At 39.0% G+C, this 15,925-nt stretch overlaps 3 protein-coding genes across 3 annotated transcripts in view; 1 reads left to right on the forward strand and 2 right to left on the reverse strand.

Annotated features, from left to right (window-relative positions):
• Positions 1-4,156: 4,156 nt before the first annotated feature.
• On the reverse strand, positions 4,157-6,147 carry LOC145702778 (uncharacterized). Its single transcript, XM_081780046.1, has 5 exons — positions 5,839-6,147; positions 5,567-5,799; positions 4,725-4,895; positions 4,429-4,685; positions 4,157-4,386 (listed from the first exon to the last, which is right to left on the reverse strand). The coding sequence occupies exons 1-5, from the start codon at positions 6,128-6,130 to the stop codon at positions 4,200-4,202; spliced, it is 1,140 nt and encodes a 379-aa protein (XP_081636172.1). The 5' UTR covers positions 6,131-6,147; the 3' UTR covers positions 4,157-4,199.
• A 57-nt stretch (positions 6,148-6,204) lies between these two features.
• LOC145701075 (uncharacterized) lies at positions 6,205-11,560 on the reverse strand. The gene is made up of 9 exons (XM_081778303.1): positions 11,428-11,560; positions 11,056-11,346; positions 9,879-10,106; positions 9,563-9,836; positions 9,206-9,407; positions 8,628-8,916; positions 7,504-8,485; positions 6,616-7,343; positions 6,205-6,570 (listed from the first exon to the last, which is right to left on the reverse strand). The coding sequence occupies exons 2-9, from the start codon at positions 11,227-11,229 to the stop codon at positions 6,205-6,207; spliced, it is 3,243 nt and encodes a 1,080-aa protein (XP_081634429.1). The 5' UTR covers positions 11,230-11,346; positions 11,428-11,560.
• Positions 11,561-12,057: 497 nt separating this feature from the next.
• LOC145703270 (S-adenosylmethionine synthase-like) overlaps positions 12,058-15,925 on the forward strand; it is a 48,692-nt gene continuing 44,824 nt past the window's right edge. Inside the window, exon 1 of the mRNA XM_081780607.1 lies at positions 12,058-12,063. The gene's annotated coding sequence lies outside the window, so the exon portion shown is untranslated. The remainder of the gene's footprint in view (positions 12,064-15,925) is intronic.

Raw genomic sequence — 15,925 nt, forward strand, 5'->3', positions numbered from 1 at the left:
ATTTCTATGTTCGATATTGGTAAGGATAAACAGCTAGAAAATGACCACCAGAGGTCAAAAAACGTTAAAAGGGAAATGTTTCTGAGAAAATTTTTCGCTAACCTCTTTAATTTCGACTTCAGAGTACGATATAAATGATCAAAAAATCTACGAATACCGCGAAAGTGAAGATTACAAGGAGCTTGTAACTGACTTTAACCAGGGACCGACAAACTACTTTGATTAATTTTTTACTTTTTTTAGTATTATTTTTTTGTTTTGTTTAAATTTTCTATACCCATGTAAGTAACAATTACTAACAAAAATGAATGTTCTCTATCCCAGTTCAGCGATTTCTGAAAAAATAGAGACCCATGACTAGGTTCGTGAGGACTAGGTTCGTGTGACTAGGTTCGTGGGTGCCATGTTGGAAAAAATGGTTCGTATGACTAGGTTCGTGAAATTTGGATTTTTATATGTATTTTTTGTATCTTCACCATTTTGGGGCAGTAAGGGAAATGGGTTGATGACTAGGTTCGTGTGACTAGGTTCGTGAAATTTTAAAAAGAAAAAATTTTGGGGCAGTAAGGGAAATGGGTTGATGACTAGGTTCGTGGGACTAGGTTCGTGAAGACTAGGTTCGTGTGACTAGGTTCGTGAAGACTAGGTTCGTGAAGACTAGGTTCGTGTGACTAGGTTCGTGTGACTAGGTTCGTGGAATTTGGGTTTTATATGTATTTTTTTGTATCTTGACCATTTTGGGGCAGTAAAGGAAATGGATTGATGACTAGGTTCGTGTGACTAGGTTCGTGAGTTTTTAAATAGTAAAAATTTTCGGGCAGTAAGGGGAATGGGTTGAAGACTAGGTTCGTGAAGACTAGGTTCGTGAGACTAGGTTCGTGGAATTTGGATTTTTATATGTATTATATATATATATATATATATATATGTATTTTTATATATATGTATATTTATATATGTCTTTTTATATATTTTATTGTAATAATTATATTACATATTATATGTACTATATTTTTTAGAATGTAATGCTGCGTTACTTGAAATAAAACAACGTGAGGGCCTAGCGGCTAATACGGGGGGGAGTTGGGGGGTGGGGTGATACTCATTTGGCAATATAATCCCACATTTTGCTTATTCAAAACCCACGAACCCTTTCCTTGTTAAATATATACTATTTAAAATTTCACGAACCTAGTCACGCGAACCTAGTCATCAACCCATTTCCCTTACTGCCCCAAAATTTTTTCTATTTAAAATATCACGAACCTAGTCACACGAACCTAGTCATCAACCCATTTCCCTTACTGCCTCAAAATTTTTTCTATTTAAAATTTCACGAACCTAGTCACACGAACCTAGTCATCAACCCGTTTCCCTTACTGCCCCAAAATATAGGCCGATTTACATACTCTGGCAGAACCCACCACGAACCTAGTCACACGAACCTAGTCCTCACGAACCTAGTCGTCATTCCCAAAAAATAAACTAAGAATAAATGCCCTTTTAATCAAAGCAGGGTTTGTACAGTATTGACTCAATTTTCGTCAAGATGGAACTGCCTCATTTTAAAATTTAAAGAAACTTAGTAAATTCGCCCTTTTGTGTTCCACTAACAAGTGTCACTTCTTAGAACATGCCTTTTAATATTTTATTACAGAAGTGTATAAAACTAATTCTCCAGAATTTAGCCCATCAAATTGTCAACTTTGAAGCCGGCCAAAAAGATAGCGAGAAATGAAAGTCCTTGCCCTATTTTCTTCTTTTGCCTTTGCTCATGGTAGTTTCTTTGAATCGGATTTGTATCAACGACAGATGCAACTTGAGGATTGCGTCAAAAGAAACATGCTTTACGGCGAATCGGCGCTTCAAATGAGAAAGAGATTCATGATGGTCCAGCTTGCTTGCGACAAAGAAATTCCAAAACCTTCATACTTTTAGCTAAATATTTTAATAAAAATCGCTATTGATGTCCGTCGTTATCTTTTTGTTTATTTAAATTGATAAATTGTTATTTATAACTTATAAATATTTATAAACATAAGCTCATTAAACATTGACCCTTGCTATTTATCTACAATCATAAGAAAAATTTTTCGCCAAAACCGGAAACTAAACAACATCAAAGATAAAAATTTACGGTATTACTATTAAATGAAAAGGGCATCGAGTCGATGCTATCGATGCTCCATATTTGGTCATTCAGATTACGAGCTCTTTATAAGGCGTAATGAAATCCATCAATTACTCAACATTTACACTCAGAATTCAATCCACTACTATCCGCGCTGCCTTTGTTCACTCATTGACTCACCTCAATAAACTCAAGCATTTCCCCCGCCAGCAGGCAAATCATCAATTCGGCCGAGAATTCCATCCTGATGGAAAAATCGGTTCCCATCCACCACCAGGTGGACCAAAGAGACAATATGGGCGTATATAATCGCCGGTATCCCCTTAAAAACCTCATAATTCAAAATTTGATAAATTCAAATTAAAATTCAAAAAGATGGAATTCCAATTTAAACTTTTCGAACTCGGAAGACTTCAAAAAGCAGAAAAAATTCTAAAAGGATTTTTGCACAATCATGCGAAAAAGAGAAACTTCCAAAAAGTACTTGAGAACATCTTGTCAATCGTCGAAAATTACCAGAACGCAATCGTCGATTTCGGCATCGACCACGAAGACTTCGAGCTCGAGCGAATCAGCTGCTTCGTCGAAATCATCATTCAATCGACCATCTCCTGCTCGCTCTACTGTCAACGAGAAATTGACGAGCTACAGAAACTCTATGGCCAAGAAGATTTCGGCCTTATTTCGAGAAAATGCCGAGACGCCCTTTTGACTTTTTGGCAGAAAGGAATCATGCTCAAACCTAGAATAAAGAATGCTCTCGATCATGGCTGGAATCGAGAAACTTTTATAATTTTACTCAAAAGAATTTGACTTTATCCTGTTTTCAGACTTTTACTGCTTTATTTTATTCTTTATTATGCCCTTGACCCCGACTTTGTTAACTTTATCTGACTGTTTTTAAAATAAAAACACTTTTACCTCTTCTCTGCTATCTTTCTTTGCTGTAGTGATTCTGATCATTAAAAAATGGTACGAATTAAAGTTATTTTTGAGATAGGAAGTCCAAGGCTTGGACTCCAAGCGACTTGTTTGATTTTTCTTCTGCTCGTTTTTAACGACTCGAATCTTTTTGATCGAAATGAAAAGGGAAAACGCCACAAAACTAGACAGACTTTTCCCTAGACATTTATTTTATAGGCTATAAAAGAATCCTAGTCCCGGAATACTACTCCTTACTTCACTCCTAATGTCTAAGGAAAAGGGCAAAAGGGATAAAGGGATAGCACGATATAAAGCGACGATTAAGCCGCAAATGGTTAAATTTCCAATTGATAAGAATGGATAACGAAGATCGCTTTAAAGTTCGCCAGCTTGAAAGACTAGCAAAATCGAAAGATATTTTAAGAGATTTGCAAGGCTATGTTAGAAAGAGACACTCCCGAATAATACTGGCCAACATTATCAGACAAATTGAAGATTATCAGAGAGCGATTGATCGTTGTGGAAGAAACCATAGACACTTCAGCGTCGAGCGAGTCAACTGTTACGTCGAGATCATCATTCAATCAACGATCTCATGCGCTCTCAACTTTGAACATGCAGTTATTCAATTGCAAAGGATCTGCTCAGATCAAGCTTTCCAATGTCTTTCCGGTAGATGCCGAGAGAAACTTTTGAAATTTTGGCGAAGAGATGACCTTGACTTTCACAAGCGAAGGATTAATTATGCTCTGGATAATGGATGGAATAATCAAACTTTCAAAGTTTTAATGGATTTATGATGACCGACTCTGAACTAGTTTATTACCTGCTTCTTTCATTTTTTTCGACTGCTTTGTATATTTATGACTGATATTGACTGCTATTTATAAAAAAAAAATAAATAAATGCATGTTAAAAAAAAAACTGATGAATTATTCTTGAGTCGTGACTCTCCTTACCCTGCTGCCGATTGTTCGCACCATTCATTCATGAATTCGTGATCATCAGGCACGGACTTCTTTTATTATAAATAAAAACAAATTTTTGAAATCTTTTTCACTTTATTTATTCAAAAATATTAGTAAAATTACATTAGGAGGCAGCTTTGATGGATGAATTATTTTTGAGTCGAAGCAGAAGCACTTTATCGTCGCCACCAAGTGGCAGTTGTCGAGGTAGAGCGAACAGAACCAGTCGGTGAGCCCGGTCGGTCGTTTGAGAATAGCCCGGCCACGGCGTCACCGAGTTTGTGGGAAAGGCCGCCGCGGACGTTTCGTTCTTGGAGTTCCTGGAGCTCCTGGACTCCGAGGGCCAGCTCGTTGACCACCGCCCTAATAGAGATTTAGACTCCGAGGGAACACTGAATAACCTACATTTGCCCCCTGCTTTTTCGTTGAATTTCGTCAAGCTTCGCCTTCACAGCTTTCATCGCTTGACGTCGTGCTTCTTCGTGTTGCATGTTGTTCGCATCATTCATTTGCTGAACCATCATGAATTCGTTATTCTGTCGCTCAAGTTGACGCTCGATCTGAATCAGCCGCTCGCCCTGGCTCGTGTCGTGCTCCAAAAGTGCCTTTTGAATTTCGCCGAAGAAAGCGCGTCGGAGCTCGTCTTCTCGAGCTTCCATTTTCTGAAAAAATGAGTGCTGAAATCAAGGAGGAAAACTTACCATTTCCAGGTCGACTTTCATGCGCTCCATGTAATTCACATTTGCTTCATTTTCGCGTCGCTCCTTGTTTAATTGAAGCGTTTTTTCTTCGAGAGTGGTGACCATTGAGGCGAGATCTTCATTTGTAGCTCGGAGTTGTTTTTCCAAACGTTCGATTTTCGAAGCTTGAGACTAAAAAATGCTCATGAAACTATTCATTTTTACTCATTATTTTAGCAAAAAGGAAAGTTTCTCGAGAAAAAATTTGCGTCATGTAAAGATTTTCACTTTTATTGTCTCACAAGCTTATTCTGTGCAGCTTGGCTACCATCGTGGACTTTGTTAGTGGCCGCTAGATTCTCCGTTTAAATATGCCAATCTCATAAAAAATCACTGATCTTGCTCCGAAAAGATACTCAGTATCCTACAATCGTGAATATTCCTGATTTCTTGTGAATAAATACAATTGTGAATGAATAAAAATGAAGGGAAAGGGAAAAAGAGGAGAAATAAAGCCGAGAAATTACGGGGTATGTTCTTACTTAACTTAATTGATAAGAATGGATCACGAAGATCGATTCAAAATTCTCCAACTCGAAAGACTAGAACGGTAAAACAAATTTTAAGAGATTTGCAAGGTCATGTGAGGAGAGATTACTCTCGAAGAGTCCTGGCTAACATCATCAGACAAATTGAAGATTATCAAAGAGCAATTAATAATTTCGGTAGAGACCATCGTGACTTCAGTCTCGAGCGAATTAATTGCTACGTCGAAATCATCATTCAATCAGCAATGTCATGCACTTGCAACTTTTGTTTTTATTATTAAAAATCAATTAAAATAAATGAAATTTGAAAGAAACCTGATTGAGTCTTTCCATTGCTTCAAATTTGCCTCGGAGCTCGATTGTTTCTGTTTCCGCAGCGTTTATTTTCATCGTAGTTTTATCTTTGGCCACGAGCAAGTCTGAGAGGTCGTTTTCGATTGAGGTAGATCGTTGAGTAGCTTGTTGAGTTTTTGTATTCGCGAGCTGGACTTCGCCCTTCAGCCGGATCAGTTCTGCTTCTATTTTTGCTAGTTTCTCGGCGTTTTCGACTAAAGACGCATCGATAGGAGCTAAAATTCCTATCATACCTTGTTTGACGATATCAGTTTTTCCAGCAACGCCACCAAGCTCATCCTTCAAACTCATTCCGCCCTGATTTTGCTGATTGCTTTGCGACTCTTTTATCTCAAGCATTTTCTGCTCCAGCTCAAACTTGAGATCGTCCAGGCCTCTTTGTGCCTTTGATTTTGACTCTATCAGCATTTCTACGTCTTTCTGCAGCTTTGACTGAGTCGAGTCGATTTCTTGAGAGAGCTTTTTGATCTTAGCTTCGAGTTCGGATTTGGTCGATTCTTCGCGTTGGATGAGATTTTCCGCCATTTTCGAGGCTTTTTCTGCTTCCTATTTTTTGATGTTCAAATTTGTCCTCCTTGATTTTTCACAAGTAATCATTTTTAAAATTTGAACATTCCCTTTAAAATAGCTTCATCACTCTCCGACTTTTCCTCTTCAATTTTATTGAGTCTTCCGATCGCATCGTCCAAAATATCATGAACCTCACTCAACCCATCGCCGACAATTTTCTGCACCTTCGTGTCCGAAACAAAATCATCCATCTTTTCCATCTTCTTTTCCTGAGCCTCGAGTTTTTCTTCGAGAGATTTCAGAGCTCGCTTGGTTTGTTCACGCTCGGAGATGAGCTCGGCTTGAGCTTTTTGAGCGCGCTCAAGTTCGGCTGCGATTCGGTCGCGTTCTTGAGCGACTTGTTGGGCGACGGACTCGCCGTCCAGAGCAGCGGTTTGTTGGGCGTTTAGTTGGGTCTGAAATTTTCTGCTATTTTCGGATAAAAACGAAGCTTACAGTACCTTGAGTGAAGAAATAGAGCTCTCAAGCTGGTTCATTCTAGCGGTATCGCCAGTTATCTTTTCCTCCACCAGCAAAATGCTCTTTTTGATATTGTCCTCCGCATCCTTGACCAGCTCAACTTTCCCCCTTAAATTCGCAATGGATTCTTCGTTTGTTTTCCCCACTTCCGCAGCGATCTTAAAATCTTTGTCCATTTTGAAAATTTGCTTTGCGATTTCTTTCGTCTCCGTGTTTTGCTTTTTCACGAGAAAGTCTTTTGACGCTAGAATTTCTGCTTGAAGCTTTTCCGCATATTCATCAAGAAGGGATTTTTGAGAATCTTCAGAAGATGAAAGATTCGCGCGTATTTCTGCGATTTCTTCGAGAAGTTTGGTCGAGGAGTCTTTTACTTCATCGATGACGTTTGAGTATTTCTCCATTTTGTCATCGATCTCCGTCGAAGTTTGCTTGATCCGATGCTCTGCCACAGCAATTGTCTTGTCCTGGCCAACAATTCGCTCTCCCTGCTTCGCCAATTTGTCCGACAGCTCGAGGACAGCGGCGCTGATGGTATCAAGTTGAGCATCATTGTTGACAGCGTCGGTAAGCGCTTTGACAGAAGCCTGGATGCTTTCAATCGCGATTTGAGTTTTTTCGCGATCTTCGGTGAGAAGTTGAAGGTTCGGAGCAGCGGTTTGCTGGAATTGAAGGAGTTCGCTCAGTTTGATTTCGGTTTTTTGCGATTGTTCTTAAACAAATGAGAATTTTCAGACTTCGGGACCTGGGTCTTCATTTTGTTGGTAATTCAAATGCCAAAGATTAGGAAAATTATTTATACCCAAAAATTAAATAGAGACTTATGGTTTGTAAAAAACTTATTCGATAGCTTATGTTAGTTATTCTAATACCTATATCAGCTGACATCTGCTCACTCATTAATTTCTCCAGCTCTAGAATCGAATTTTTCAGCGCCTCCAAAGAAGCGACATTATGATTTCTATCATCAGCCAGTTTGATAACTTCTTCATCGATGCTCGAAATCTTTTCGCTGAGCTTAGAAATCGATTTCTTCGTATTTTCATCCTTTTCTTGCACTTCGCAAAGTTCAGAATGAAATTTTGACGACTCCGAAGTTAGATTTTTCAATTGCTCATCGACTTTGGCTTCTTTTTCTTCCGTTACCTGGCGTTTCGTGTTTTCATGCTCGCGAAAGCCCTCGAACTCGATGCGCAAGTCGGAGATTTCTTTCTTTTGATAGTCGAAAATCGCGTCACTGTGGTCTTTGTGTTGGGCTACTCTTTCTCGCATTGCATCGACACCTTTTTGGAGCTCGAATCGCGCAGTCTCCGCCACATTTAATCGTTGAATGATCATGTCTTTGTCCACTCGAACTTCTGCAAGCTGCTGGTTGAGAAGTTCAGAAGAGACACCTCCGCCAAGACTCATTGTGTCCGCTTGCGCTGCACTTGGGGACTGAGATGCATTGAAGGAAGCATCCATGACTTTTTCTTCGACAGCCATGATCATTTCGTGAAGATTTTCTTGAACAGTCATCAGTTCTTCCGCTGCTTTTTCAGAAGAAGCTTCGATGAGAGAGCAGGAAATCGATTTGACTTGGTCGATTTTTTCATCCAATTTTTTCATCAACTCTGGATCGGAAGACATAGAAGTGTTCCCACCTGCAGTAGATCCGCCTGCGCCAGAGGCGATTTCTTCACGCGTTTTGCGGATAGTGTCTTCGAGGAGCTGGAGTTTGGAGGATTGTGATTCGCATTGAGCTTCATTTTTCTCGACGATTCCAACGATTCTGTCGAGCACTTCTTGCTTTGATTTTGATGACTCTTCGAGAGTTGAGACCCGCAGTTCGACGGATGATGAATTGTTTTTAATCTGAAATTGTTTTGTTCATTAGCGAAACTGTCGTTAGAGACTGTCGTTAAAGACCTAAAGAATGATCATCGTTTTGTATCATCTTGGTCAGGGAGAAAAATTTCCATTAAAAAATATTTCATATTTTCATTATGGTTCCTACCTTTTCCAAAACATGTTTGACTTCTTCCGTGTCCGACTTGAACTCCTGAAACTCCTGCTTCAACTTCGCTGTCAGCTCAATAATCGCATCCATCGGCGCATCAGTAGCACCAAACTTCGTCACATGCTCCACCTTATCCTCTAGCATGATCAATTTCTCCTGAAGCTCATCCAACTGTGGCAAAACTTCCTCAAGCGCAGAATCTTCGCCCACATTTTCAAGCCCTGATTGATTATTTTTCTTCTCATCAGAAGAAATTGCGCCGCTTTTTACTTGTCGCTTCAGCTCGCTAGAATCATCAGGGTTAGATTCATACTTCTTTTTTGACTCAAAAAGGTTCAAAAGTGGTGCAAGTAAAAAATCATGATTTCGAGTTTATTCAACCCAAAAATGGCTGCCCACATGCGAGGATTTTACGGAGCATGGAGTTGGTTAAAACTGGTTTAATAAGCTGGTAGTTATTTGGATCAGGGAATTAATTCTAGAGATTAGTCTACAATACCTTATGTACACTGAACACCATCTATAACATGAAAATCACATAAAAACATAATCAAAAAAATTCTTCAGTATTTTACCTGATTTCTCCTTCAAGCTCCAGTCGACTCATTTTCTCCTCATCCAATCTTTCTCTTTCTTCTTCCAGCCCTCTTTGACAAGTAAACAGATCTTCTCGCAACATCTTGACTTCGGAAATCAGCTTTTCCTTAATTTCTTCGATTGCATTGAAATTTTCGATTTTGGCCGTTTCTGTTTTGAGCAAGAGTTGATTAAAGTCATCTGAACAAAAATAAGTGAGTCATTTCAATGGCCACTAAGTGGATATTTCGATAACAAAAGATTTTTTACTGCAAAAAGGTCAGTTTGAAGACTTTTTGGCGCCGAAAAAAGCACGATTCTGACTCCAATGAGAGAGATAAACGATTTGATTTTACCATTTTTAATATTTCCTCCTCCGCCGGATTGCTGCTTGAATTCTTCTCTAACTTTTTGAATTTCTTCTTGGACTTGCTTTTTGAGGTCTTCGGTATTGATAGATGCTGCGAGACCGTTTTGAGTTGGCTTCTTTGGGGTTGAATTGGCGGCGGGAGACGAGAAATCCAAGTTGTGATCTTCCAGAACAGCTTCGATTGTGAGAACTTTGGTCTGGATAATTGACCTTGTATCGCGAATTTCTTTGATTTCGGAGTCGATTCTTGCCATCCATTGCTACGAAAAGGTTCACGAAAAGATCAAAAAAGATAAATTTACCTGTGATTTTCGACGATTTATTAGCTCTTTGACATGTTCCCTTGTTTCTCTTGACATTCGCTCTTCTTTGTCGATGACGAGATCATCTTTAGGCGTGACGCCGTTTTCCATGAGAAATTCAATTGCTTGCAGGAGGTCTTCTTTTTCGAGACATTTGGTTTCCATCTCGAAGCAAGTCTCGCCACCAACCAAAATGTCCAGCGCAGAATTACCAGCCGCATCAAGAACCTGAATTTGTTGTGAAGAATTTGACCTTTTTAAAATAAGATTACTTCGTTAAAATTACTGTTTGCGTTTAGCAAATATAATAAGAGAATGGTCTTCCGTGAGAGAAATATCAAAATTTCCCAATTTTCAAGAGGATCGAATATAAAAATATTCGTGAATATGAGTTTTGAAGAAGAGATATTAAAGACTGAAGAGAAGATTAAGCAATCAATGTCAAGTGCTACCACTCAGTTTCGAAGAAAAATTCTTGCCAAGCAAAAAGAAATGGAAAAAGAGCTGCAAACGATTCGAGCGCTAAAAGAAAATTTAAACTCGATGACACGAGAAAAAGAAAAACTCGAGCTCTATGCCGAAAATGTTGGAAAGATTAATGAAATCAACAAAAACATGCTCAATCTTTACAGAGAAAAACGGGATCTTGTAATGAAAACAAACCCTTTTAATTTCTTCAGGAATTGTTTACACTTCAAAAAAATAATTTTGATGGTCTAGCTCGCTCAAGATCAAAACAACTCAAAGTGCTACGAATTTCAGTGCGAATTTGGAAATTTACGAAGATGAAGTCGAGAAAGTAGACGGACATATGGTCGATTTGCATAGGCAAATACAAGAAAAAGAACTTAATCTTTCTCTAAGAATTCAAGCTTTTGAGACAAACTTAAACAAGCTTCGCGATTCAGGTTATCAATGAATCTGTTTAGTTCATCAAAAATTTTAGTTGATACAAAATTTGAATCATTCCTGAATACTACGAATTGCATGATTTGTTTCGAAGAGTATGATCACAATGAACATTGGCACTGCACACTGACTGTATGTGGCCATCAATTCTGCGAGGAATGTTTGAAGAAACTGCGAGAAAATGAAATTTCTCGATGCCCAACTTGCAATAGAAAATTCAAAGAAGAAAATATTTTGCGAATGTTTTAGCTATATAAAATTCTCTTACCTTCATATTCGCTCCATATCTTTCCAGCGCTTCCAGCATCACCCTCGGCTTCGGATTGATACAAGCACAATGAACAGGAGTCTCCGAATAGTCCCCAAAAGCAACTCTATCCGGCCTCGCTCCCTTACTCAGCAGCAGCTCCAGCGAAGTAGCGCTCCCATTCAGGGCAATCATGTGAATCGCACGGCGACCATTTTTGTGATAATTAGCTCTTGCAGTGCCAGTTCTCGATTTTCGATCAAGCAGGATTCTGAGTTGTTTTGTATCATTTTTGGCAGCAGCTTATTTTTGGTTTTGAAGGAATCAAATTCTCAAGAATATGACTTCTGTCCTAGAATAGCCTTTGTTATCAAAACCATTTCCTTGTAAAAGCTTATCTCCCAGCTCCTTGTCTCTCACAAGTTGTTCAATAATCTGTTTTTTCATTTCATCCCCGATTTGAGAATAGTGCTGGATGTAATCCATCGTTGTTCTTCCCCACAAATTCTTGTCGGAAGGAGAGACATCAGCGTTGAGAAGTAAGCCGAGGGTTTCGCCAATCTTTCTGATTTCTTTACAATTTGATTCTGGGCGAAACAGGCAGTGCAGAGGGTTTTCTAGCTTTTCGTTCACTGCTTGGGAAATGTCATGATCTCTGAGGTAAGTCTGTAAAATTGGAAGTGGGTCGGCTTGCTGTACAATTTGAAATATCTGCTCTCGTGGCTGCGTCGGTTTTGGCAACTTTGATTGGAGCCATTTTGCTTCGAAGGAACTCGAGGCTTGTCTCATGAAATCGACGACTTCTTGCTTTACTGAGTCGCTAAGTTTTTTGCTCAAATTTGCTGCTTCGATCGCGCTGGTTCCTGAAGAACATCCTTTTTCCGCTGGATCCATTCCTTTCTTCACAAGAAATTCGATCGCGGGTTTGAGGTTTTCCCATGAAGTTGCTTTGGCATATTTGTTGAAAACGCTGTCGAAACCGACGAGGAGATGAAGTGGATTGGCCCCTTCGCTGTCTTGGACGAGAAAGTTTGCTCCGTGCTTTTCAAGAACTTCGAAGACTTTGAGAGGAAAAGGATGAACAGCAGCGCAGTGCACAATCGATTCGTTGAAGTCTTTTTCTGACTTTGCATTGACATTTGCGCCGGCGGAAATTAGCTGCTCGATGATTCTGAGATCACCCCGCATGGCGGCGTAATGCAAAGCAGTCCGGCCATGTCGAAAAGCTTTGACGTCGACATCGGGGTTTTTGAGGACATTTGCGACCTCGTCAGATTTGTTGTTTTTGACGACTTCGAAAAGTTGCTTCGTAGCGATATCTTTCTAAAAATTGGTCAAAAAAAGATCTGATTTAATTTTTAAAATCAACATTTATTCACCAAAAACGGGAAAATTATGAATAAAATTATCTAAAAGATTGGTTGTTTTGAAAATACCTTGCTCATTTTATTCTTCTTTTTCTAGCTCTCTTTTAGCTGCCGCGCGATTCGGTCTTCATTTTGATTTTCTCTCTTCAAAAAACTTTTCAATCAGAGCCAACCGGTTGGCCAGTGTTTTTTCTTTATATAGATTTTTATATCGACCGGTGGGAATTTGTCATTTCTATTCTGAGGTCATTTAAAGCTGGCCCTGCTCCCGGGCACGGTGCGATCAAACACAATCGTAGCGGGGGGCTACGAGGAGTAAATTTATTATCATGCATCCTGCTGCAAAGAAAGAAAAGCGTCGTTAAATATATTGCCAAGCCAAGTTTTTATTATTATTCTATTTATATTGTTGAGCTTTCTAGTATTTTAAAATCCTTTGAATATATCAGGGCTGACAATTTCGAAGATCATTATGTTATTTTAGAACTAAACAAGTTTTTTTTATCAAAAACGAATATAAATTGAAGTTAAAAATTGAACCCTAGGAGCACTTACAGACGCATTTTACTAAAGACCTACTCTTAACGAAATCTCTTCTTGTTATTCCTCTTTTCAAAGCAAAATTTCTTCCATTATAAATTTTGAACACTGAAAAAAGCCGCCCTGAACTTTTGTTTTTCGAAAGAGCTTTTCAGTGGAGCAACTCGACCGAGAAAAAAAACTCCAACAAAGGGAGATTTGCGCATAATGTCCACTCAATCAGCCAACCTTCTCAGCGTGTCCAAATCTTTTATTTACTAAATAAGAGTCTAATTTGTCTCTTTTTACGGTAAAAATCTGGTCAAAATTTGTCTTCAGTAAAATTTGAGAGGCTTTATTGGTTTAAAAATTCTAAAATTTGTACAGAAAACAACATTTTTCTAAGCATCAACGCTGTCTCTCTGCACCAATGACATTGGTTCTGGTGGATTTCGATGAGGAAACTCGTCGGTGACAAAGTCTAACGAAGCGCTGAAGCTTTGGGTTCCGTCCTGATAAAAACTCGGCAAGAATATGTCCTGGCTTTAGTTGCCAGTAAATTCGAAAAAATCAACGGAACCCCGATCACTGTCAAAATCAGCAGGAGGCGGGGAGGAGGCGCTTTTTGGCGGAGCAGGGGGCGCTCGTTTCGACGCTGCGCCATTCTGAGTTGTCGATGTTGTCGGCGTTGTCGTTGTTGTGGTCGTTTTGAGAGTTACTGGGTCTTTCATCACGTATGCTTCGTGGCGTTGGTAAACTTAGACGATTTTAAAAATGACTGAGTGGTTTTCCGTACCTCCAATGATGTTCGCGAAATTGTAAAGAAACATGATTGTGAACAAAATCCAACTGCAGGCCTCTACAACTCATTTGATGAATGATCTTTGTAATGATTTTACCAAGTGCTCCAAGGGTGCTATAAAAGCTCTCGATCTTCGGGGTGGTTTTCTTACATGAGTCCTCACTAAAAATAGCTTGAAAAAGAACTTCTAAAAACGATTAAGTTATCCTTGATCACAATTTGTAGTTAAAAAACCTGTCGCAGACATCAGGAGGCCCATGATAAAATTTTAACTTTTGATCGCATTTCCCATTCGATAATTCTGTCTTGATTGCTCCACATAGCCTATTGTTCAAACCAAAGCTCGACATCGATGCCTACAATAAGATTTCGATTCCATCTTTATTGCTTTGTAAATTCGTAAAAACGTCATGTTAACAAGCTTTCCTATCGATAGATGAGCAAAAGTCAATACCTGTATCAGTACGAGGATAAAGAAGATAACTCCCCAAAGAGCATTGCATTTGCGACTTTTTATGGTTCAAAAGATTTTTTCTTCAAAAGAATTCGCAATAAAAATAAAAATTTTCCCGTATCACTTTGGAACCGTTTCATAATGCAGCTATTCTTTCGGTTGGGTCTTTTTAGACTCAGAAATTTAAAAAAAATGAAAGTTTTTTGTTAACCTGTAGGGGCTCCCTTAAATTGGTCACTTTTGGTTCTGAATCTTTCCTGTATGAAATTCGATTGCCAGTAAAATAAGCAAAAACGGGGCTGATATCAGAATAATCTCACTGACAACAATGATATAGCCACAATTTGACCTCGGCCCAAATTCAGAAATCAAAAAAGTCGTGCCATCAAATGAATTTTCAACGAGATTGGAGTACAAGACGCAGTTTCCTTCAAAGCGAGAGAGGATAAGATTGACGATTATACACGCAGAAAAGCAGGTAATAATAGCTCCAGCGAGAAGGCCAAGACGAAGGTAGAGAATTTGGCGTTTTGTGATTTTTTCGATTCCTGGTATTTTTGCGACCAAATTGTCAATCAATCTGACGATCATTTTCTTCTATTCTTTTATCTCTCAACTGTTCTCAAATCACTCTTCCTATATCGAAATCGATCAAAGGGAGAAAAGCGAGAAATTCTTAAATTACTCTGGACCGGAGAATAGCTCGCCCGTTAAATTTTATAAATCGCAAATAACTTCAAATGGTTAGTAAATATCTGACGTTGTAATGAATTTGCCGCGCGCATCGGCGAATGCAGGGATTTGAAGATTTGGCTCACATTTCACAAGACGGGAGCTTTTATTCTAAGCGGACATTTTCAGCGGCGATGGCGATGCTACCGCCGGATCGCAGGTTTTTTAGCTCTAATGCATCAAAGATAAACTACTTCAGTGTTCAAAGAATCTTTGGTCAAGACAATAAAGGGATGATACACTCCTCATAATACTGTGTATTTTTTTTATTTCAAAAAGTCTAATTTTCAATCCAAATGAGAAGAAAGCAGAATCTACGGTGTCTGTTTGATAATTCTAGTATTTTCGTCATTTCTCTTCATCGTTGATTGCTTTCTACAGCAGAAAAGGACATCTTCGCAACATTCACTTTTTACAAATCTGTCAAAGATAAAGTTCGCCACTAGAAATTTAACAATCTTTCGATATATGTCGTAGAACTTACACAAAGCGCCAACAAGCGGACAAACAAGCGGAATCCACCAATACCAAGATATCAACTCATTCCCTCTAGCAAAGCTTTCTGGAAAACCAAGAAGAAAAATCAAAACCCTTGGTCCAATATCCCTCGCAGGATTAATTGCATAACCAGTGTTGAGGGAAAAGCATATTCCGTATGTCATCACAGCAATGCCTGTGTAGAGGGGGAGCATTGAAAGGTCAGGTTTGTGATGAGGTTTGGATTGGGAGACAGCGTTGATTGACAGAACCATGAAACAAGTCCCAGCTAAAAAATGACCAGTTACAACGCTAAAAGACCCCATTTTCGTACCTATTGAACTGACCATCGCCTGGCTAATTGAGACTCCTGCTCTCGGGTAAGTCGCAAAAATTGAAGCATTCTCCTCGTTGATATCAATGTCCATATAAATCCAAAATACAATCGCGGCTCCTATGAATGCCCCGAAGCATTGACTGATGATCATAACCATTCCATTCGTGAGAGAAATCTGCTTTGTCAACATCTTCGAGAAACTG

The sequence above is a fragment of the Oikopleura dioica genome, chromosome PAR, assembly GCF_907165135.1.
Source record: "Oikopleura dioica chromosome PAR, OKI2018_I68_1.0, whole genome shotgun sequence".
NCBI classification, from domain to species: domain Eukaryota; kingdom Metazoa; phylum Chordata; class Appendicularia; order Copelata; family Oikopleuridae; genus Oikopleura; species Oikopleura dioica.